We start from the raw sequence: 23,859 nt of genomic DNA on the forward strand, positions 1-23,859 counted from the left end.
GATGAACGGCAGAAGGCCTAAGGGCGCTTGCTATGCAAATCCGACCCTGGAGAAGTTAGTTCACTCTGTAATCCTAAGGGGGTTGGAGATGTGGCTCTTGCAAGCACAGACCAACTAGCATTGTGCCATTTCAGTCTCTGGAATCAAGAATGTCTCTATGAAAAAAAATGTAAAAATGTGGAAGTTCAGAAACTATTTATGCATCTTTTTTACACAAGCCCAAATTAATTAGGTTGTGTCTCAAATGTGATATATTTTCCCTTTAAGGAACATCTCACTTCCTTAAAAGACAAAGAAATGTTAAAACTAAGTAAACTTTATCAGAAAGGTCCAGGGATATACAACCTTAAACACTCAGTAATGCTGCTCTGAGTCCTCTGTGAAAAGAGCCATCATGTTCTTTTCCTCCTATTGGTTACACATGGGCTTGGTATCCGTTTTCCTCCTCACTCCCCCTCTATTATGCTGTAATCTGAGCCTAGAGAGGAGCAGGCAGCCAGACACAGCAGGGTAGTTATGTCACACAAAGCTGATATGTTAAGCAAATGAGAGAAATTCTATGGCTGTTTACTCAGGTATGGTAGAGCATTCGGACAAATAAATATAGCGTTCTAGCTCGCACTATTATGGCTAAATACATCACAAGTTTCCCTTCTCCTTTAGGGCAGAGACACACGCTGCTATTTCGGGAGATTAGTCGCCCACCGACAAATCTATTCTTCGGGCGATCTCCCCGAACTGCCTTCCCGCCAGCTAGAATATAAATTGCCGGTGGGATGGCACTCTGATCGCTTTGGATTTCCTTCGGGCGACTATGGAAAACTGAAGCGATCCGAGTGCCATCCCGCTGGCCATTTACATTCTAGCCAGAGGGAAGGCAGTTCGGGGAAATTAGTTGCCTGAAGAAGAATCAATTTGTCAATGGGCGACTAATCTCCCGAAATAGCAGCGTGAGATCACTGAAGATAAAATATTGCCTTTCAACCTCTCCAAAGCTATCTAAAAGAGACACTACAGAAATGATCATTTTGTATTGTTTTTGCATTACTTGCCTTACCCTTCTGTTTTATTCCAGCTTTCAGAGAGCGGTCACTAACCCCGTTAATAAAAAAAGCTATAGCTCTTTGATGCTACAGATTTGTTTTTGTTGTTCCTTTTTATTAGTTATCTTTCTACTCAGACCCTTTTTCTATTCATCTTCCAGTATCTCATTCACACCAGTGTTTGGTTGCTATGGTCCGATTAGCTGCTCATCAAGATGGAGAGCTGATAAACCAAAAAAAACTAAATATTTAAAAAAAAACAAACACAGAAAATAAAAAATCAAGTACAATGAAAATATAATTCTCGGCATCATGTTAAAAGTTAAAGATGAACTGCCAATTTAACATACAGGGACCTTCTAAAAACCAAACTCATTTTGTATAAACTCACCCATCCGAATCCGGTAGTCTGATATCATTTCATTACACCAGTCAACAGCAATACCATAGCCTTCTTTGGCCTTTTCCTACAATAATAATAGGAAAACATTAGCAAATTTAATTTAATAAAGACATTAAAGTAGAACAAATAATAAAGGTTGTAAAGTAAAATGGCAAAGCTACATCTGAGAAACCAGTTCAATAGAAGCCAACCCAAACCCCAAGCAACTTTTTTGTGAGTATAAATTACATCTTAGTGTGGTAGCTGATAAAAATACATAGGTTTTTTCTGGTCTGATCAGTAATGGTCCTGCCAGTGGAAGAGTTTTAGTCTGTAGAGCATTTCAATACAATGAAAACTGTTTTCCTGTAACGGGGGCGTGGTTAACGGCTAATGGAGTAGGACGTGTTGCTGCAGTACTCCACGCTCGAATACTATCAGACAGACGGTAAAGATACTTGCCCAGAGCGTGAAAACCCCCAAGACGAAGCGGATTTTGGGATTACACAATGGGGAAGTCGAGAAAGAAACAATCACCGCTAAAACTTACGAATTTTTAAGGTAAGCGCTCTTTTGACATGCAGCAGACCCGTAATGGCCGTAGAGAGAGTTTATCACAAACACAAACCACGTGCAATGAAGAGCCGCTGGAATCTGAAGAGGATAGCGGTGAGCCCAACGAGCCGATACTCACCGAAAAAAAGATGAGAGAGCTATTACACTCCTTAAAGGCGGATATTCAAGCAGACTTCAAACAGATTGCTAAGGAGATCCGGTCAGACATTAAAGATTTGGGAGAGCGTACTGCTCACTTAGAAAATAAAATGGGAGAATTGGTTGCGGCCCATAACAATCTGGTGGACGAAACCGACACAATAAAGGAGGATGTGCAGCAAATAAAGAACAAACTAATTGATCTGGAAGACAGGTCACGGAGAAACAATGTGCGTATTCCTGGTATGCCTGAATCAGTAACAACGGACCAATTGATGCCGCACTTCACAGAGCTGCTACAAACCATTCTCCCAGATATACCAAGGGAGCATCTGCTAATTGACCGGATCCATAGAACAGCGAAAGCTAAAGCAGGCCCTGTTTCTGCACCTAGAGATGTACTGGTTAGATTACATTTCTTTCACGCCAAGGAGAAACTTATGTTGATTACAAGGAAAAAGGAACTTTTACCAGAGCAATATCAACCTCTACAGTTCTTCACGGATCTATCACCAGCAACTCTTGCAAAAAGGAAGGCTCTCAACCCAAACACTGAAATGCTGAGACAACATACAATTCCCTATAAATGGGGTTTTCCTGTTAAATTATTATGCTCTAGGAATGGAACGACTTTCGTTATTAATACAATAGAGGAAGGAACTACCCTACTAAAGTCATGGGAGATAGATTTGCCTGATCCTCCCTCTACATCCGGAACGAAAAGCCCAAATCGAGTGATGGACGACTGGAAAAAAATGCCAAGGAGAACCACAAGGAAGCCAACAACAGAGCAACGACACGTGTGAATACACTCTATCAGCTATGGGCAATTATAAGCTACTTAAAGGGGTTGTTCACCTTCAATGTACAAACCTTATGAAACCACTAACAATGCTCTCAATGTGTTAGAAAAACCATTTTCCATAACAAAAAGTAAAAATGCCAATGTAAAAGCTAATTTCTATACCTATTAACTCAGCCCTTCTCCTGTCTCTCTGACCAGTTTTCTGAAGTGATGGGAGTGGCCTATTTTGAACCTGACACACCAAGAACTTCCTATATGATGACATCATCATGCCTAGGCTTTGCCCTTACTTGTTTCCTATTGGATGTTGATACTGCCCTCCTCCTAGTAATTTATTGGGTGCTTGTGAACTGTAACCAGTCACATAATTTGAATGATCATTGGTTGATTATTCAATTGTAATGGCAGAGGTTAACAGATGCAGCATATAAACAAACCTGCCTTGCAACAAACAATCACACAGCCATGCAGACAAATACTGCAGAAAAGGAAGGAGCAACATTGTTTGGCAACCTTTGGCATTAAGCATAATGTCAGTTATTTACAAAATTGCAACAAAACCAGCACCGACTTGCTTAGAAACATATGTAACTTACACATCTAGCAGGGACAGTAGGGCTGCCACCTCACCGTTTTAAAACACATATGAAATCCACAGCCTGCATGGCTAATTATCAACTCATTTAGATGCTGCAGACTGAACTGATTTCTGTGCAGCCATGTATCATGCATCTGAATGAATTGCTAATTAGCCATGCAGGCTGTGGATTTCATATGTGTTTGGTTTTAAAAGGGTGAGGTGGCAGCCCTAAGTGACAGGCAGAGCAGTGATGAGGGCAGGTAGGTTTTTTGAACATTTTGTGCGCTCTCCGGGGGGGGGGGGGGGGGGGTAATTTACCTAAGAAAACGATACCTTTTTTAAAGGTTCCACTTTTGGAACAAGATTTAGAGCTCTAAATACCAAAAAATGAAAAAGTTATATTTTTCATGATATAGGGATCTATGCCAGAAAAATATTTTACCTTTTTTATGAGGTAAATACACAAAATAATACATGGACCCCCCCCCCCCAAAAATAATAATATATTTCTGGAAAGTACAAGTGTCATCTCCCATAGTAGCCATTATAATCCAATAATTCAAATTTTTAAAAATGATTTCTTTTTCCTGTGTAATAATAAAACAGTAGCTTGTACTTGAGCCCAACTAAGATATAATTAATCCTTATTGGAAGCAAAACCAGCCTATTGGCTTTATTTATTGTTTACACCATTTTCTAGTACTAAGATCCAAATTACAGAAAGATCTGCTATCCGGAAGACCCCAGGTCGCAAGCATTCTGTATAACAGATGCCATACCTGTACCTTGTACTTGATCCCAACTAAGATATAATTCATCCTTATTGGAAGCAAAACCAGCCTATTGGGTTTATTTAATGTTTACATGATTTTCTAGTAGACTTAAGGTATGAAGATCCAAATTATGGAAAGATCCATTATCCGTAAAACTCCAGGTCCCGAGCACCTTGATCCCTACCATCTGCTCAGTTGAAGTCTCTGCAGCCCAAGCCCACACTCCCCCTCCCTCTCACAAACTTGTAACAGTTTCTCTTCAGTACCTGAATGCTGCTCAAATTCCCCAGCACAGGAAGCAGTGGCAGATTGACAGCAGACATAGCCAATAGGAGTTAAGTTAGCTGCCAGTACAATGTGTGATGTCATATAAGGAAGAGGAAGTGAACACTGTAGTGTTTTTGGGGGTCAGTGACCCCCTCCCAGCACAGGGTCTGTGTGGAACTGAAGGATTAGTACAGGGACACTTCTGAGGTGAATATCTCTTGAACTGTACTTTTTCTGTTAACTATTTCTATGGAAAAGTTTGTTCTATTCATGTGAACTGTTAGATTTGTCAATTTGTTACAAAGGTGAACAACCCCTTTAATGTAGCTTAATAGCTAAAATTCGAGCTACGAGCATGTAGATATACTGTCCAGACCAATCCTTATTAATAGCTAGGTTTATTTATAATTGGTGTGTGTATTTACCCTTTTTTTTTTTTCTCTTTTCCTTTGACTCTGAGGATATTGTTATATCAGCTGACGTAATGTGTGTAAAACTTGACATAAATATGTTGAAATGTGAGATAGACCTTTGGGAATTTTCACCAACAGCACTAACTTTCTTAATTATATATGGCATATAAAGGGACATCTTTGAGTGCTTACGGCTTTAACCGTCTAATTAAATATTCCGTAACATTTAAAGAGGTGGCTAAATATTCAAGCCATACCAAGGGGATACAGGTAGCACCTGGATGGATATTTTTGAATGTTTTTGGTCTTAATTACTTAGTTGGGAGATTTTTGGTGTCCAGAGGTGGGAGGAGGAACCCTGGGGATTTTACGGGGTATCACATGGGGATATTACTGCTATTATTGGTTGTTTGGTCAGCAAGAGCTAACGAGGAATCTTCCCGGGGAGATCCACCTATAATAGCAACCTTTTTAAATATATATGGCACTTAAATGTATATCTCTGAATGTTCATGGCCTTAATTCTCCAACCAAACGTGCCTTAGCACTAAGAGAAGCGGCTAAAAATTTTAGTGACATTGTATGGCTACAAGAAACTCATTTTTTAAGATCGGCCCAACCTACATTGGGCAATAAAACTTATCCAATTTGTTTTACAACATCAGCAAACACAAAAAATAAAGGGGTAGCCAAACTATTCCATAGGAACATTCCCTTTCATTTGGATAAGTATATGGTGGATCCCTCGGGTAGATGCCTTAATAGTTATTGGTACTATGTATGACCAATGGTATACACTGGTTAACTTATACGCTCCAAACGAAGGACAGATTGGGTTTATTAGACAGGTCTTACAGCAGGTATCGCAATGCAAGAAGGGCATTTTGATAATTGGGGGAGATTTTAATTGTACTGTAGATAATAAGTGGGATAGGAAAACATCTAAACAAAAGCCCCCCAAATATTCCACACTTTCCCCTGTGCTACAGACATAACATTTATATGATGCATGGCGGTTATCTAATCCAACACAACGGGATTATACATTCTATTCTCACCCTCATATGTCCTATTCCCGTATAGATATGTTTCTAATTTCTCACTCAGATCTACCTAGACTACAACAAGCTACAGACACTAACACTCAATTTATTAATCCAATCCAAATTGCTAATGCATTTGCACAGTTTTACAGTAAGCTCTATAACTTAAATAATGATTTTTCTGAGAACCATCCTATTCCGGACCTTATAGACCAATTCTTGTCTTCTGTTAATAGGCCTAAGGTTAAATCTGGGGATAAAGAAAGTCTGAGTTTGCCTATACAACTAAGGGAAGTAGAAGCCGCCATTAAATTATTTCCCAGTAAGAAAGCACCAGGCACAGATGGCTTCTCACATCTATACTACAAATTATATAAGGAGGTACTCCTAGATCCCCTAACTAAACTATATAACGAGATAGTGAACACAGGTAAATTTCCTAGGGAAATGTTATCTAGTATTACAACTATCTCGAAAAAAGACCCAGCATTATGTCAAAATGACTATTGCACTTTTAAACGCAGACTTAAAAATGTATGCAAAAGTATTAGCCTTGAGACTTCAAGATATATTGCCTCAACTTATTAATATAGACCAGGTTGGTTTCCTCAAACAGAGACAAGACTATGACGGCACCCGCAGATGTATAAATATCCTTCATCATATTGAAATTAATAAAATTCCCTCATTAATTTTATCCCTCGATGCGGAGAAAGCCTTTGACCGCATTCACTGGGGATATATTCAGAGGGTATTAAAAAAATTTGACTTTCCTCCTTATTTCTCTACAGCTATTATGGCCTTATACGCAGACTCATCTGCGAAGGTAAATGTAGGGGGACACCTTTTCTGAACACGGCAAGGTTGCCCACTCTCACCCCTTATCTTTACATTGGCTATAGAACCGCTAGCCCAGACAATTAGAGATAATTCCATCTTACAAGGGGTGACATAGGCAATGTAACTCATAAAATTGGGCTATATGCGGACAATATAATATTATTTCTTACCAATCCACAAACTGCAGTGTCAACTTTATTACAAATTTTGAAAGGTTTTAGTAATATATCATTGTATAAGTTGAATCAATCCAAAAGCCAAGCTATGGGAATGAATATTCCTGAACACATTATGGTACAGTTAAAACAGACTTATCCATTTGAATGGAAGGATAAAGAGATTTCATATTTAGGTATGCATCTATCAAATACTATAGGTAATCTCTATCAGGAGAATTTTATACCTCTTTTACATTCACTAAGAGAGGAAATTGGTTCATGGAAAACCATGTTTATATCGTGGGTTGGTAGGATTCAGGCTCTGAAAATGATATGTTTACCAAGGTGCTATATCTGATGCGAGTTGTGCCAATCGCTTTACCACGATCATATTTACAGAAACTACAAAATATTTTTACATCTTATATATGGAATTCCAAAAAACCAAGATTAGCACAACAAATTTTACAACAAGAGGAAGGGGGACTGGCATCTCCAGCTATCTCAATTTATCACAAAGCATCAATATTAGATCAACTAGCAGAGTTGAATTTACCTAGAGGCACTAAACACTGGGTTGACATTGAAAACTATTGCCTTTCCCCTTGGACCTTAGTTCAAATTTTTACCTCTAATAGTCCAATAACTTTTTGCAATTCAGGCACCATTCCTCCTCATTTAGGGTGGATAATACAGAAATGGCGATCTATACGCAATTCCAAATATATTTCTCCCTTTCCATCACCCCATATATTGTTAGACACAATTGCTATGGATATACCATCTTTACAATTTAAAATGTGGTCTCAAAGGGGTGTATTCACATTACTTCAATTAATGGAAGGTCAATCACTAAAGTCATTTACGGCAATACAGCAAGAATTTCAACTGCCTCACACTGAATTTTATAAATATCTGCAGATTCGCCATTACACACAGAAATGGATTCATTATGTTAATAGACCACCTACAGTTTGTGAAGTTTTCTTTAGAAACCCCATTCTTAAGAAGCAAGGTACTTCCTCACTGTATAAGTTGCTAGTTCTACCTGAGGATTGGTTGGAAAATAAATATGGATTCAAACAAAAATGGGAAAAAGATCTACATCAAACATTCACAACACAACAATGGAATGAAGCGTTTATATCGCCATTAGTATTTTCTAAACGTGTTAATCACCTTGAGAATGCTAGGAAATTAATCTACCAATGGTATTTAACTCCAAGCAAATTAAATAGAATATATGGTTCACCGAATAAATGTTGGAGAAATTGCGGGGGTTCAGGGAGTTGTTTACATATCTGGTGGGAATGTCCCCAGGTACAAACTTTATTGAGATCAGTCGAGAATGTGATACAGGATACTACTAAAATTAATATTATACTTACTCCGGCTTTAGCACTTTTGGGTATAATGAATCCAATACAAACATTACAGTATAACAAAGCACAATGTTATTTAATGTATCATTTTTTTCGCAACAAGAATGGCTATTGCAAGGAAAGGGAAAACGGAGGATATTCCCTCAATACAATCCATCTTGCAGGAATTGAACCAAACAGCAACGTATGAATGCTCATTCGCACGTACCCAGGGAACCCTCCCCAAAATTGCCAGTTACTGGCAATGTCTGTATTTATATGATAAGTGATATGGTTAACTTAAGAATATGACAACAATGGTCTAACAGTATATATAAATGAAGGTGTCCCAGAGTAAATTTTTTATTTTTTTTATTTTTGGTTTCTCTTTTTTTCACTTTTCTTTTTGTTATATGTATGATCTTGTTATTGTAAATTCATGACTGGAAAAAAACAATAAAAAACTTTAAATAATAAAAAAAAAAATACATAGGTTTTTATACATTAGTACACAGTTACAGATTTATCATTGACTTACGAGAAGTTGCTTCTTCTCTGTACAATCATAGTGCTTTAGGTTGCGCAGGGAAACAGAAACACTGAATGAGAAAAACATGCATTCATCATTGACTGCATCAGTTCTCTAATGTCACTTCTGTAAAAGTAATGTTCTCCCAATACACTTCTACACAACCCCACATTCTTGCATTTTCATATTCAGATATTTCAAAAGGTTGAGTCTAAAGCTGGCCATAGACACACAGATTCGATCGTACGAATCCTCGATTCGTACGATTTTCGGATCGTGTGTGGAGTGTCCCGACATTTATCTTGCCATGCCGATCGGTCATTCAGTTGATCGGACAGGTTAGAAAATTTCTGCGGCTTCCGATCGGACGATTTTTAGTGGGAGACTGTCACTAGCTTGGTAGGCATAAACTTTCATACGATTGCTGTAGGGTGAGAACATCGGCTAATCTGTTCTTTTACTGCTTTATTTGGTCTGAATGGTGGCAGGTTGGGAGATGAGGACGTACAATCTTTCGTCCGATATTGAGGTAAAATCTTTCGTCTATGGCCAGCTTTACAGTCAATGGTAATTAAAGGACCAGTAACGTCAAAAAAATTTTAATAAAATTTTGTTTGTAGATAACGAAAAAAAACCAACCAAGACATATTTAACTTTAAAATTGCTAAGTCTTTATTAAGAAATAACTTTCCAAAACTATGCTTGCGTTCCTCTTCAAACGAGGCGACAGTGTGACAATCCATCATGCGGCGCTCGAATTTCTCCTCCCTGGCTATCTCCTATAGAAGGCAGGGAGGAGAAATCGAGCGCCACGTGATGGATCGTCGCCCCGTCACCTTTTCTGAAGAGGAACACAAGCAGAGTTTCGGTAAGTTATTTCTTAATAAAGACTTTGCGATTTTAAATTTAAATATGTTTTAAATTTAAATATGTCTTGGCATTTTTTTTTTCGTTATATACAAAAAAAAATTTAAAAATAATTTTTGACGTTACTGGTCCTTTAAAAATGTGGCTTACACAAGCTGTGTTCCATGCATTAGCACGGTCACTTAGCTTACCCTTTTGCTTTATTGTCGGGGTCTGCCAATGTCTCATCAAGAAATAACACACTGGCTCTGCGATCCTTCCGACGTATGGTTTTGACCTATAAAAAGCATGCATGCCAAAATGGGAGGGGGGGGGGAAGTAAAAAATGCATTTGTAAAATGTATTTAAAATGCAAAATGCACAAAACCTACACTGTAAGTACTTACCACTGACGGCCAGTAAGGGAATTTCTGGTATTTACACCAGACAAATATTCCAGGTTCAAATGAAACAGGATCTGAAAAAAAGAGGGGGAAATGAAACGTCGCCATTTCCACTTTCCATAGGCTTCATTGTAACCACGTCATACAGTTGCTACAAAAATTCTGTGTTCTTAGGACAAAAACTACTTTTATTAGTTGTGAGACATTTCTAATGGAAATAACAGGATGGTAGAAGGCCTGTAGAGAAAACACCATGTGTTCCATTAGCTTTAGTGCATTAGTGCAGCAGTTCCCAATCAGTTGCGCTTATATCTTACATGGGGGTTAATGATAAAAGGGAACCAAGCAATTCCATAAGAATGTAATTTCTCATGTGACAAAATGCAGAACCCTCTTATGTGCTTGTGCGTATATACAGTATATCACTATGCATATCAGGTAAATGTCCTCTAAAGCTTTTGCTCAATTCATCAGACTGCATATCTCTAGTCACTGCTTGTGACCAAGAAGTGCATGATGTGGCAAGGCAGGACATAGAGCGTGTGTGTGTGCTGGTGGAGGAGGTGGGAGATGTCAGGAAAGAAAAAACATTGAAAGGTTTTTGCTCTGCAGTATTTGGGGTGGGTCACATTTAAGTTAACTTTTAGTATGTTATAGAACGGCCAATTCAAAGCAACTTTTCAATTGATCATTATTTATTATAGTTTTATAATTTTTCTTCTGACTCTTTTCAGCTCTCAAATGGGGGGTCGCTGACCCCATCTAAAAACAAATGCTCTGTAATGCTACAAATGTATTATTATTGCTACTTTTTATTACTCGTCTTTCTATTCAGGTCCTCTCCTATTCATATTCCAATGCATGGTTGCTAGGGTAATTTGGACCCTAGCAACCAGACTGCTGAAACTGCAAACTGGAAAGCTGATGAATGAATATCAAAATAACTCAAAATTCCCAAATAATAAAAAATGAAAACCAAATGCAAATTGTCTGAGAATATTACTCTTTACAATATATTTAAAGTTAATTTAAAGGTGAACAACCCCTTTAAAAAAAAAATCACAGTAGTTATTTTTAAATACCTGGATGGTTTAAGAAACTTGGTAGTTCCATATCTTCTAGATTCTCCTCCTCTGGTAAAATGTTATCCTGTGCAGAACTTGTTGGGGAGCTTAGCTCCATATCAGAGGAAGACAGTCCAGGAGAGAAGTCTAGAAAGCAGAGTTCAACATCTCAGTTACATGATTATCATTATGTGTGACTGTACACCTTGAAAAATGTTATACTTCTAACAAAAACAACAATGGAATTGATCATCATAGTTACACAAACCACATATAAACACCGGATATTGGATTAAAAACTGGTTTAAAAGAGAAGGAAAGGTGAAAAGTAAGTAAGCTTTATCAGAAAGGTATATATAAATTTACTAGTAAGCGATCAAAGTAATGCTGCTCTGAGTCCGCTGTCAAAAGAAACCCTGCTTTGCTTTCCTTCTATTGTGTATACATGGGCTTCTGTATCAGACTTCCTGTTTTCAGATTAAACCTCCAGGGCTAGGGCTTGAACATGCTCAGTTTGCTCCTCTCCCCCTCCCCTCACTGCTGTAATCTGAGTCCAGAGCTATGAGTGAGCAGGGAGAGACTCAGGCAGGAAGTGATGTCACACCAAGCCAATATGGCAGCTGCTATCCTAAACAAACAGAGACAATGTCTAGAGATGTTTACGGTAAAGCATTCTGCAGAATAAATATAGTTATAGCTTGCACTATTGTGGCTAATCTATTGGCAATAAACTGCTTTGGTAGCTTTCCTGCTCCTTTAAAAAATAATTTAGGAAGAAACTATTTTCTTTTAATATTTTATGACATTCTTGCTAAAAAAATGGAAAACTATAAAACCAGGATACACTTTTGCTCAATAGTAAATGTACCTTGCTCATCTTGAATATTACATTTGCTGACCATGCCATTCTCTGTTTCTGAAGAAGTTTGACAGTTTAACAAATCCCTGCAGGTTTTGCTTAGCCTGGTTACAGGACGTATTCCCAAACCAGGCTTCTTGCTCTGTGGCTTCAGTTTGCCTGCTCCTTTCTTTACTCGCCCATTAGTGTTTGTAGCCTTGCAATTCTTTGCAGCACCCATGCACTTTGGTGAATGTTTCTTTGATAAATTCATTAGGTTTCCCTTGGAAACAGATGCCATCTTGAACTTTACTCCCACAGAAGAGACTTCTGACCGAGGTCCAGTACAGCTGGAATCTAAATGTTCCTGAGAAATTCTGGAAGGTTTCTCTGAACTTTTTGTTCGCTTTCTTTGTACACAAATTGCTGCACAACCTTGCATTTGGGTGTTTGATGTTGTTGGAGATGAAACTGTGCCAGTTAGTCTAGGCCTCCCAAGTAATTCTGTTTTGGTTGCAACTGTGCCCTCATTTGTTTTCAGACTTCTCAATGTCATCCTTTTGTTTTCAGGGGATTTCTTTGTGCTATTTGTGGAACTGTCATGTTCATTCTTCACACTTTTTAGTGCTGGGTGCTCCATTTTCTCAGATTTCATATTCAGTCTTTTTCTCTTACTTTCAAAGGGTTTCTTTTTCCTATTGATGGTACTGGATGCATTTTGATTTATGTTCTTCCCATTCGTTAGTTCCATTTCTTTAAACACTATATCCTCGGAGGAAGTATTATTAGTTTCATTGTTGCAATGATTATTTACTGAACTCACTGCAGTGGATGCTTCATTCAAAATATCTAATGCAATTCTGAGAGCTTTCCGATAGGTCAACTCCTCTACAGGTGTATCAGTGTTTTTAGATTTGGATGCTAGAAAACAAATGTTGTGTCAAAGCCAATAGATTGTTAGACAAATAAGACACTTCCTTATAGTAAACATTTCCATTTACTTCTGTTTAATATTATTAAAGGGGACCCGTCACCCAAAAAAATTATTCCAAATCCTATTTTATCACATTAGTCAAGCAAAATTAACTTTAATTACACTATATAAATTATTCGAATCTTGTTTCCTTCAGTCTGGGAATTCAAAATGTTAGCAAGCAGGCGGCAGCCATTTTGTGGACACTGCTTTTAAGGAAAGCCTTGCATCATCTTAGAATCTTGTTTGTGCACCAGAATGGGGGACCTGATGCCCATGGCATAGAGGAGGGGCAGACAATATTTGATTGACAGCTGAGATTTTTAAATGAGTTTACAACAGCTATGAATGCTTTAATAAAAAATAGAAATTGGATTTCATGTTTAATTTGAAAAGGACTTTTATTACACAGATTTTTGTGTCTGGGTGACAGGTCCACTTTAATGTTAGACAAGGTTGTTCCTAACTACCAGTGCCAGTGAAATGCACAAGACTAATGTGTGTATAATGGAAACAGCTTTTGCTGAATTGTAAAGTGGTGTAGGGGTTTGGGTAGAAAATGCTCTAGAATGCCAAAACACACAGGCAGTTTTTATTATACTTAATGAGAAGTGACATGGAAATGTCCTCCACATATGAAACACCATCATCTGTTATTAGCCTAAAACTGATATATCAAAATAATCTAAATATTTCTTAAAGAAACAGTTCAGAGTAAAAATAAATCTGGGTAAATAGATAGGCTGTGTTAAATAAAAAAAAGTTTTTAATACAGTTATTTACTGTAGCCAAAAATGTCATTTATAAAGGCTGAAATAAATAGATTTTTGTACTTACCATTAAATCCTTTTCTCTTGTCCTATATTGGGGGACACAGGCACCATGGGGACGAAGATCCTGTTGCTTGGAGAAAGGACACTAAAAGGTTAAAGTGGCTCCTCCTTCTGCTCTGGGCTTCTTCCCTGCCTACCTCCTCAATCCTCAGTTTTCTGACCGAAGAAGAGATGACAAGCCCTACCAATTGCCCATGTGAAGAGAAGGAGCACCTTCCCAATGCAAGCTAAGCATGGTATGAAGCACTTGCTATTTGAACTTATTGGTATTTGAACAATAACAATTATATATGATATTAACTGATAACTTTAAACTTTAACTTGAACTAATACAGGGAGGGAAGGCCCATGTCCCCCAATGTAGGACAAGAGAAAAGGATTTAACGGTAAGTACAAAAATCTATTTTTCTCTTAGATTGGGGGACACAAGCACCATGAGGACGTCCCAAAGCTACCCATGAGGGCGGGACTTTTTACCCCTAGTGTTCAGGGAATAACCGCCTGCAGCAGTTTCCTTCACTTCGGCTGAAGCGCATGTATGCACCTTGTAGAATTTGGAAAAGGTGTGTGTGGATGACCATACTGCAGCACTACAGACCTGTTCTGCTGAAGCCTGGTGGCGAACCGCCCAAGAAGTGCTGAGCAAAAGAGTAGAATGAGATGAACCCGGAAGGGTGCCTTACCACGTACCTCATAGGCCTTCAAGATCGCTGACCTAATCCATCTAGGCAATGGTGGCCTTAGATGCCTTAAGGCTTTTCCATGCTCCTTATGGTAAGACAAAGAGGTTGTCCACCTTCCTTATGCTCTTGGTAGCCCTGGTGTATGTTCTGAGAGAACAAACCACATCTAGGTTGTGTAACTTCAGTTCCAACTTTGTCTTTGGTTCAGGACAAAATTAAAGGAACCACCAGGTCCTGGTTAAGATGGAATTCTGACACCAACCGGGTAGGTCTCAACACTCCCTTGTCCTTGGGAAAATCAAAAATGGTGTACGACAGGAGCTGCTAGTTCTGAAACTTGTCTAGCCGAAGTGATGGCTAATAGAAAAACTACCTTAAGAGTGAGCAGAGGTAATGAAATCGATTCCAATGGCTCGTATGGTTGCTCCTGCAATACGGAAAGTACCATATTGAGATCCCAGGGAGGGATTGGATGACGGTATTGAGGTACCATCCTCAATACTCCCTGGAGGAAGGTCTTGATGTTGGGCAGCATTGCAAGCTGCTGCTGAAAAAGGATGGATAAGGCTGATACCTGAACCTTCAGTGAGCTGAGCGCCAGCCCTTTGTCTAAACCCTCCTGAAGGAATAACAATAGGCTACCTTCGTCACAAGACTGTGGGTCTTTGGCTTTAGATTCACACCAGGATATGAATGTCCTCCATAACCTTTGGTAGATGCGTGCCGAGATGGGCTTTTTGGCCCTTAGTAAGGTCGGTATAGCCTTTTTTGGAACTCCTGATCTGGCTAGGATTAAGGCTTCAAATGCCATGCTGTTAGTCAGTCGTGGTGAACTCGGGTGGAGGATCGGCCCCTGAAATAACAGATCCCTTCTGTCTGGAAGGTGGAATGGTGCGTCCACTGATAACGTATGAGCTCTGTGAACCAAGTGCGTCTCTCGGCTGAGAAAATCTGCTATCCGATTGTCCACTCCTGGAATATGAACTGTGGAGATAGCTGGTACTATGTTTTCCGCCCACAGAAGAATTTGCTGTGCCTCTGCGAGGGCCGCTTGACTCTTTGTGCCTCCTTGATGGTTGATGTAAGCCACCGCTGTTACATTGTCTGACTGTATTCTTACAGGTAGAACTCGAAGTCTGTCTGACCAGTGGAGCAATGAGAGGTGGATTGCTCTTCATTCCAGGATGTTGATGGGGAGTAGTTGTTCTTTCTGTGACCAACGTCACTGCACTGTTAGGTTTCCCAATACTTGTAGACTGTCATTTGTTGTGATGACTGTCCACTGGTGATTGGGGAAGGGTTTTCCTGACTGAAGTGTTATTGGTGAAAGCCACCAATTGATTTAGGTTCAAACTAGTTCTGGGGAATCCTGCGGTTAAGCTCTGCTTGGTTCCTCCTCTGGTGTTGGAGTATCAGTCTCTGTAAGGCTCTGGTGTGGAGCTGCGTGTATGGAATCGCAGGATGACACCATAGTCCCCAGCACTCTCATGGCAAAGGTACCTGATACGCTTTCTGCAGAACGGACAGGAGCCCCTGCATTGAGGTGATCTTGGATTGGGGAAGGAAGGCTCTTCCCACTGAAGAATTATGGACAAGCCCTAAATATTCCGTACTCTGAGAAAGTATGAGTGGAGATTTTTGGAAGATTATCTGCCAGCCTAACAGCGTTAGTGTCTGCATCACTGTCTGGAGATGAGTTGCGGCCAGTGCCATGGAACGGGCCTTTACCAGTAGGTCATCCAGGTATGGTATGACACTCACTCCCTGCAGTCGCAGGTCCTCTAGAGCTGCAGCCATGACCTTTGTGAATACCCTTGGCGCAGAGGATAGTCCGAAGAGGAGTGCCACAAATTGCAAATGTTTTCCTGCCACTGAAAAGCAAAGGAACCTGTGGTGGTTGGAATGTATTGGGACATGCAGGTATGCATCTTTGATGTCAATCCCTCCATGAAATCCTCTAACTCCAGGGACATTAGGACTGACTGGATAGATTCTTAAAGTGGTGCTTTTTTACATGGTTGTTTAGTGCTTTTAGGTCTAGCACTGGGCAAAAAGATCCGTCCTTTTTGGGTACTATAAAAAGGTTTGAGTAGAAACCGAAGCCCCTTTCCCTTCAAGGGACAGCCTGTACTACCCCGGAGGTGGTCAGGGTGTGCAGAACCCCTTGGAACGCCGAGAGCCTGGGTTCTCCGGTAGGGAGCCTTGAGATGAAAAATTGTCTCGGGGGTAGCTGAGCGAATTCTATGAGATAGCCCTGGGGTATGATCTGTAGGACACAGGGGTCCAGTACTCACTGCCGTCACACCTCCAGAAAGTGACTTAAGCATCTGCCTAAGGGTAAGCTTCCGGGGGAGGGCACCTACTAATGCGGAGGCTGTTTTGTCCTGTGTGGGCTTAGGTGCAGCTCTGCTTCCTGTCCAAGAAGTGCACTCCCTTGACTGGAATCTGGGGTGGGTTGGAGCTTGTTGTTTTTCATGTTGGGACCTTTGCCTCTGGCTCTGATTTTGGTGAAAGGGACAAAAAATGGTTGCCTTTTGAAGGTAGTTCTCTTGGGTCTGTTTTGCAGAAGTAAAATGCTCTTGCCTCCTGTAGCTTGAGAAATTATTTTCTCTAGTTCAGCGCAGAAAAGCTGTTTTCCAAGAATGGGAGACCAACCAGAGACCACTTCGAGGTAAGATCTGCAGACCAGTTCTTTAGCCAAAGGAAACGTCTGGCTGCAATGGATCGTGACAAAGGCCTTGCGTTGAGCTTAGCCGCGTCCAGGGCCGCTTCACAAATGAATCTGTTTGCGTTCTCTATCTGACCTAGAAGGAGGTCTGTGGAGGGACCTTCTGAGCCAATGAGTTGGGCCACCTGTTCCACCGAAACCTCCTTTGCCCTGGATACCCATGCGGTGGCAAAAATAGGTCAGAGAGCTTTGCCTGCTGCTGTGAAATAGCCTTTCAGAAACCCTCAAGACGTTTGTATCGACAGGATCCTTAAAGGAAACCGCATCTGCTACTGGAATGGTGGTGTTCTTTGACAGTTCTCGAGACAGGTGGGTCCACTGCTCAGGGTGAAGACCAAAGGTCTGTACAGTCCTGAGTAAAAGGATAAGTTTGAGTAAAGCTCTTGGAAAATTGGACTCTAAGGTCTGGCGTTTTCCATTGTGCTTTAACGATGTCATCCAGCTGTTCATAGGCTGGAAAGACACAAGACGACTTCTTTTGCCTCTTGAAAATGTTTTTGGTTGGCTCTTCTGAAGGCAGGGTGGTGTCTACTAGACATAGTGCCTGTAATACTGCCTGAATCAGGCTCTCAACCTCTCTTTGTGAAATAGGGGCATCCTGATTGGATTCATCTCCGGATAGGATCTGTCCCTCTTCCCCTGATGCCTCCACCTGTTCATCAGGCGATACAGGTGGGGAAAGGGGAGGTCACTTTGTGGCCGACTGCTGAGTGACCAGTCTGTGAGGCTGTGTAGATAGGTGCTGTAGGACCTTATCTAGAGTCTCTGGTATTCTGGCTAGGTTCTGTGGACCCGCTAGAGATAGAGCGCACACCAGAATCTGAACTCGTTTGATTAGCCGTAGCTAGCAAATTTTGGTTTTCAAGTAGCACATGCCGAATACGAAATTGCATTGGTTGTACGTGCACGTGAGGGAAGTGAGAGAGAGAGAGCGAGAGAGAGAGAGAGAGAGAGAGAGAGAGAGAGAGAGAGAGGGAGAGAGAGATAAGGGAAGTGTAACTACCTGTTCACCGGGGTAGGAAGGAATGGTGGTACATTGGCCAGGAAATTAACCCGGGCCTCCCGCGTGCCATGGCAGGCGAGAATTCTACCACTGAACCACCAATGCTGCCTTGTTCTTCCCTGTGAGAGACAGTGAGGCTGGAAACGCTCAGTGCTGGAGAGAGATGCTGATCCAAGATGGCCGCCAGAGAGGTTTCCCGGGCTTTGTTATAGTACCTTAGTAAGATGGCGCCCAAACACTGACCCCCAGTAGTGGCATGATACTGAAATATGTACCATTGCTCCCAGCCACGAAGTGTCCACCCTCCTTCTGAGGACACTAAAAGAAAACTGAGGATTGAGGAGGTAGGTGGGAATGAAGCCCAGAGCAGGAGGAGGAGGAGCCACTTTAACCATTTAGTGTCCTTTCTCCAAGCAACAGGATCTTCATCCCCATGGTGTCTGTGTCCCCCAATCTAGGCAAGAGAAAACTGGATGCCTAACATAATAACCAGAAAACTACTTCCTTTGTTTGCAGCTCTCTAACTTATTGGTCAACGACTTAAAGGGGGCCACATGGGACATAACTGTTCAGTTAGTTTCCGATCGATCCTTATCAGACGTCAGATCAACAGCAAACTAACCGAACATTTACGTTAATATGAATGAATTTTGTTACAACATCGCCACCTGCTGGTCATTTTCCCACCAGTCTGACCAGCAAGTAGTCAAAGAAGTTGTCAGGAGAAATAAAGAGGCTGATGTTCTTCTGTTTAGGAATAAAATGAGAAACCTCTCACATCTTTTCTAAGCAGAACATCAGCCTCTTTCTTTCTCCTGACAACTTCCTTGACTACTTGCTGGTCAGACTGGTGGGAAAATGACCAGCAGGTGGCACTGTTGTAACAAAAGTCATTCATATTAACAGTACATGTATCCCTTAATATCTTGGAATAAAAACAAAATAAATAATGAATATAAATAACAAAAGTGCTTAGAATAGCCCCCTCATCAGTTTTACACTGATTAATATATAGTTCATTTAGATATTTTACCCAGATTATTCTGATAATTATAGATAGTTTATCATATAAATGTGCCATATTCTAGAACACCTACAGTAAAGTAGTTTAAAGTAGACAGCTTTCTTCTTAAGGATAAACTAATAGGAAATAATTTTTGGTGATTGCAGATTAAGTTTTCTGACTGGAAATTAAGTAGGAAATAAGAAAGTATCTTATTAGGAAAGTATCCCTTTCAAGGTTATCTTTGGCAATCTTTAACTGACCCTACCCTGGAAATTCAAGTATGGGGGTGGGCAAAATGTGCCCTTAAAGTTAATTTTGTATGTGCCCATTCTTTATAACAAACAAGCTGCAAGAAAAACCAGGGGATGTATTTCAGTTTGTACTCATACAAGCAGTTTGTCAGGTCAAAATTATTATTTTTGGTGTAAATGAAACATTGGTGATAAACACAAATAAATCTAAAGAAGAACATGACGTGCAGATTCAACAACAACAAAAAAAATATCAGAACTTGAATTTACTTTCAGGGCATTTATTTAACACTAAGGAGCAGATTTATCAAAGGTTTACTTCGACTAGGGAATAGTCCAAATTCGAATATCGAAATTTATCATGTACTTCTAATTCTAATTCGATCATTTGCCATCTAAAACCTGCGAAATTGCTGTTTTAGCCTATGGGGGACCTCCTAGAACCTATTTCGAGTCAATTGGTGGACTTTGGAAAATCAAAACTTTGAATGGAATTCGATCGAATGAGCTATTCCTTCGATTCGGATGATTCGGCCGCATACGGATCTATTCGATCGAAAACTGACCTATTCGACCCAAAAAAAACTTTGCTTGGTCTTTTTGAATTCGAATTTCAAAGTTTTTTCAATTCAAAATTCAACCCTTGATAATTATGCCCCATAATCTTAATATGGACAGAGAAGCAGCTGGTACAGTACAGTAAATAATCACCTAATTCTGCAGCAATATTCTCTACTTCGACTTTCACCAAGGGTTTTGTGTCCTTGTACTGCACATGAACCCTATAAAATATAATGTTTAGGTCAGTACATGCCTCAGCATTGCAACACAATGCACACTGTTCTTAACAAGAATTAACCACAGCAGGAATTGGAACAATACTGATTTCAATACTGAAAAAAAAAAAAAGCTTCCATTTTAAACATATAAAAAAGATAGATCTTGCTGCATTACAAATGCTGGAGGATGGGCTATCAATATACCATACAGCTTCATAGCAAAATGTTGCTGTCTAGGTGCGAATACCAGAAGAAAATATTCACCTGTCTGCTTTTATTAGCAATTATAATTACAAATAATTTTAAAACCGCTGAACATTTTTAAAGACTGTATGCTTAAAAGTTGCTTATAATTACATATTGTTTCATTAGCCAAATGTAATATAAGGGTTTTTACTCCTCTTAAGGTGTTGAGAAACTTCAATAAAATGCTGTAATCAGGAAATAGTCATAAATATTAGTATACTTAACAGTTCATCCAGGCAGAGTATCTCGACATCCATCTTGCTGTTATTGGTTTGCTTGCTGGGTTTGGATAAAACCTACATGATCAGGAAAAGGAAATGTCATTTATCTAAAATGGAACAACAGAAAGACATATAATCCTAAATTTTAAAAAAGTAAGAACAGTTGCAAATTTGCATAGAATATTCATATCTACTACTAGTTAACCCTTTAAATGCGGCAATAAAGAACCTACAGCAGCGAGATATACCATCGTAGAGTTAGATTCAGTGTTTCCAGGTTACCTTCTGTGCAATAACCGCCACTTGTTTATTAGCAGCATGTAAAGCAGCAAGATTTACATCCCCAAGCATTTAAATGGGCAGAATGCGTCTAAAATCACCTTTGCTAAAACGAGCACAATAAATAGAACTTGTGTTAAGATTATATTCTCATTTTTTAAAAAACAAAATCCACATTTTCATATTTTGCAATTATATAGCATTAATCTAAAAGTTGGGCTATTTTACCCCCCCACTTTATAAAAAGGGCAATTTGATCCCAGCTCCTGATCTACCCATTTTTAAAGTTTATTAATTATTTGTCTCTCTTTTTACCCCAGCAGCCCAAAAATATATTGCTGCGTGAGGCTACAATTTTACGGTGACGTTTTATTACGTATCTTTCTATTATGGACCGCTCCTATTCATTTTCAAGTCTGTGCTTCATACCACTGCCTAGTTCCTATGGTTATGTAAAAGGGTAAAGATTGTGGAAATAAACAGGCTCCAAAAACCGCAGAAACTGTGCTGCAAGGTTTATTCATACAACATGTTTCAAGCTATGAATAAACGTAAGAATAAACCTTGCAGCACGGTTTCTGCTGTTTTGGAGCCTGTTTAGTTCCACAATCTTTACCCTTATACATGAGCTTCAGTTGGGACAGAAGCAGTGGTACAGGCATCGAGTCGTGCAACTGGTACAATCTTTACTCTAGTTCCTAGGGTAAATTGGACCCTAGCAACTAGAGAGCTAAAATGTCAAATAAAAAAATCAAGACCAACTGCAAATGGTCTCAGAATATTACTGTCTACATCAAACTAAAGGTTACTTTATAGCTGATCTAGCCCTTTAAACTTCTGATTTTATGCAATGCTAAAGGTATGGTGTTCCCTGCATTGTTTACTTATGGCGTCATACCTTACTTGCTCATATATATTGTAAAGGTATAGTCCTATGTTATAAAAGGAGAACCTAAGGCATACTTTTGCTGGCCAAAAATGACTCTTCCATTTGCAGAGGACATATCCCAAAGAGCTCATGGTTAGGCTTCATGTGTAGTTTCATTCAAATTCAGGATTAGCATTCGTAGAGATACTCGCTGCAATGTAGAACAAAATAGATCAGTTAAGAGAGGAATTCTGTTAGTAAACACAGTAATTGCTCCTGCATTTCTGGGGTGGAGGCTTAATATTCCTTTATTCTGTTGAAATGATCAATAGCCCAACTGTGCAGCATTATTTTCTGTAAGACACATATCAATTGTAGTTAGAGCACTGAGACTTTCCTCCATATAACATAGCCTTTTGGCTGCAGACACTCATGACCAAGTTCAAGTTGGCTAAGCCATTACCAAGAGACAAGTGCACAACCCATGGGTGCACTGTGTGGGGTCTAGGCAATATACATTAAAGTAAATGTATGGACAATTCCAAGTCCTCAAACCATTTCTCTTCTGCTGTGTGCAGTCATATGCAAGTGCAAACACACATTCCCCCCTTTCCAACACAGTGCCATAAGGATCATGGGCATCACCCATCACTTAGTTGTGGGCAGAGCAAATAGTAGATAACAAGCCATCTGTAAACCAAAGCAGTCATGTAAAAATACCTCATCCCAAACACATTCCCTGAAGCATCCCTAAACAGAGCACTTTATCAACATATTAATTGTCATTCTGACCAAATTTTACCTCTCCAACCTAAAGGGAAAGTAGCCTTGGTTGTTAATTCTGCACTATGGATCTGTTCTATAGGAGAAGACACTTGTATCACATGCAAAAAGTTTATTCGATTGGATTTTTTGCGTTTAGGATTGTCCATACCTGTGAGTACAAGAGTCCTTTTTAATCTGCTGGGCACGTTAAATAGCGTAAACACTACAGTGCCTCTGCAAGCCTATACACACTCTCATGTATTCTTTGTCAACATTGCAGGTCTGCCAATACTTTTACATACCGCCCAATATTACTGCTTTTTTCGATTTTCTTAACATGAAACACAGTTTCGCAACACTGTTTTAAATGTTTTCTGTTCCTTGGCTCTTGCCCCTCCTACCTCCCTAATTTTAATGTTTTTCTCGCGAGACTGTGACGTCCGGTACAAGTATATAAGCGCCGTGACGCAACACGTAGCTGACCTCGAGGAGAAACGTTGGAGTAAACATACATATAGTAATTTGTGTAGGGCAGGACGCGGGTATCGGGTTTCAATTATTTTTCTCTGCTCGTAGTGCCTACGTATGTCAGGGAACAAAAACAAGATGTCAGCCATACTGGCTGCTTCCAGAGTCCGCTCTCCCCATATAAAGTGCAACTAATACATTGTTTTCTCTGCGCTGTAGAAACCCGCATTTTGCTTGTGCTGCCCAGTTTGTGCTTCCAGTATGTCATCAGTAATGTATATTTGCTGTTCATAACTCTTATTTTTGCTAGGGAACAAATAAAAAACTTTTATTTTCCTGGTGGTTATGAGCAGTCAGGTACAGACCTATTTACAATAGGCCCTGGCATTTAAAGAAAATGAGACCCAAACTATCCCCATAGGCCCAATAGATAGAGTGACTGGCATCTTACAGCAGCCCCTCTGGCATCACCACAAGAGTCTCTCAGCTCCAATTATTTTGTCTCTTCTGAGAGAAAAATGCATATTTTACTGGTTGCAAACAATACTGATACAATTTGAGCCTCTTCTCCCCAAAAAAATAATGAATTAATGAAATTGACCAAAGCAAGTTTTTATTATTTGTTTAGTCTGGTCCTAAAACATGAAGCATGCAGATTCTTAGTTCTGCCGTCCCAAAAGTGCATAGGTGAAGACT

The 23,859-nt window shown here is 39.8% G+C and overlaps 1 protein-coding gene across 3 annotated transcripts in view; it reads right to left on the minus strand.

The window, feature by feature from the left end:
* Positions 1-23,134, minus strand: part of pwwp3a.L (PWWP domain containing 3A, DNA repair factor L homeolog) — a 31,551-nt gene extending 8,417 nt beyond the window's left edge. The window contains exons 1-10 of one of the 3 annotated variants that reach the window (XM_018254821.2): positions 22,998-23,134; positions 22,026-22,141; positions 20,788-20,858; positions 20,249-20,319; positions 12,091-12,981; positions 11,241-11,369; positions 10,162-10,232; positions 9,967-10,052; positions 8,918-8,978; positions 1,435-1,510 (exon numbers count right to left, since the gene is read on the minus strand). In XM_018254821.2, the coding sequence (XP_018110310.1) occupies positions 1,435-1,510; positions 8,918-8,978; positions 9,967-10,052; positions 10,162-10,232; positions 11,241-11,369; positions 12,091-12,981; positions 20,249-20,319; positions 20,788-20,858; positions 22,026-22,082 (1,513 nt within the window). In that variant the 5' untranslated portion in view covers positions 22,083-22,141; positions 22,998-23,134. Of the gene's footprint in view, positions 1-1,434; positions 1,511-8,917; positions 8,979-9,966; positions 10,053-10,161; positions 10,233-11,240; positions 11,370-12,090; positions 12,982-20,248; positions 20,320-20,787; positions 20,859-22,025; positions 22,142-22,864 lie in introns of all 3 variants that reach the window. The other 2 variants (XM_018254811.2, XM_018254830.2) reach the window with 2 other exon arrangements.
* Positions 23,135-23,859: the final 725 nt, after the last annotated feature.

Source organism: Xenopus laevis, chromosome 1L, assembly GCF_017654675.1.
Source record: "Xenopus laevis strain J_2021 chromosome 1L, Xenopus_laevis_v10.1, whole genome shotgun sequence".
Lineage (NCBI taxonomy): Eukaryota > Metazoa > Chordata > Amphibia > Anura > Pipidae > Xenopus > Xenopus laevis.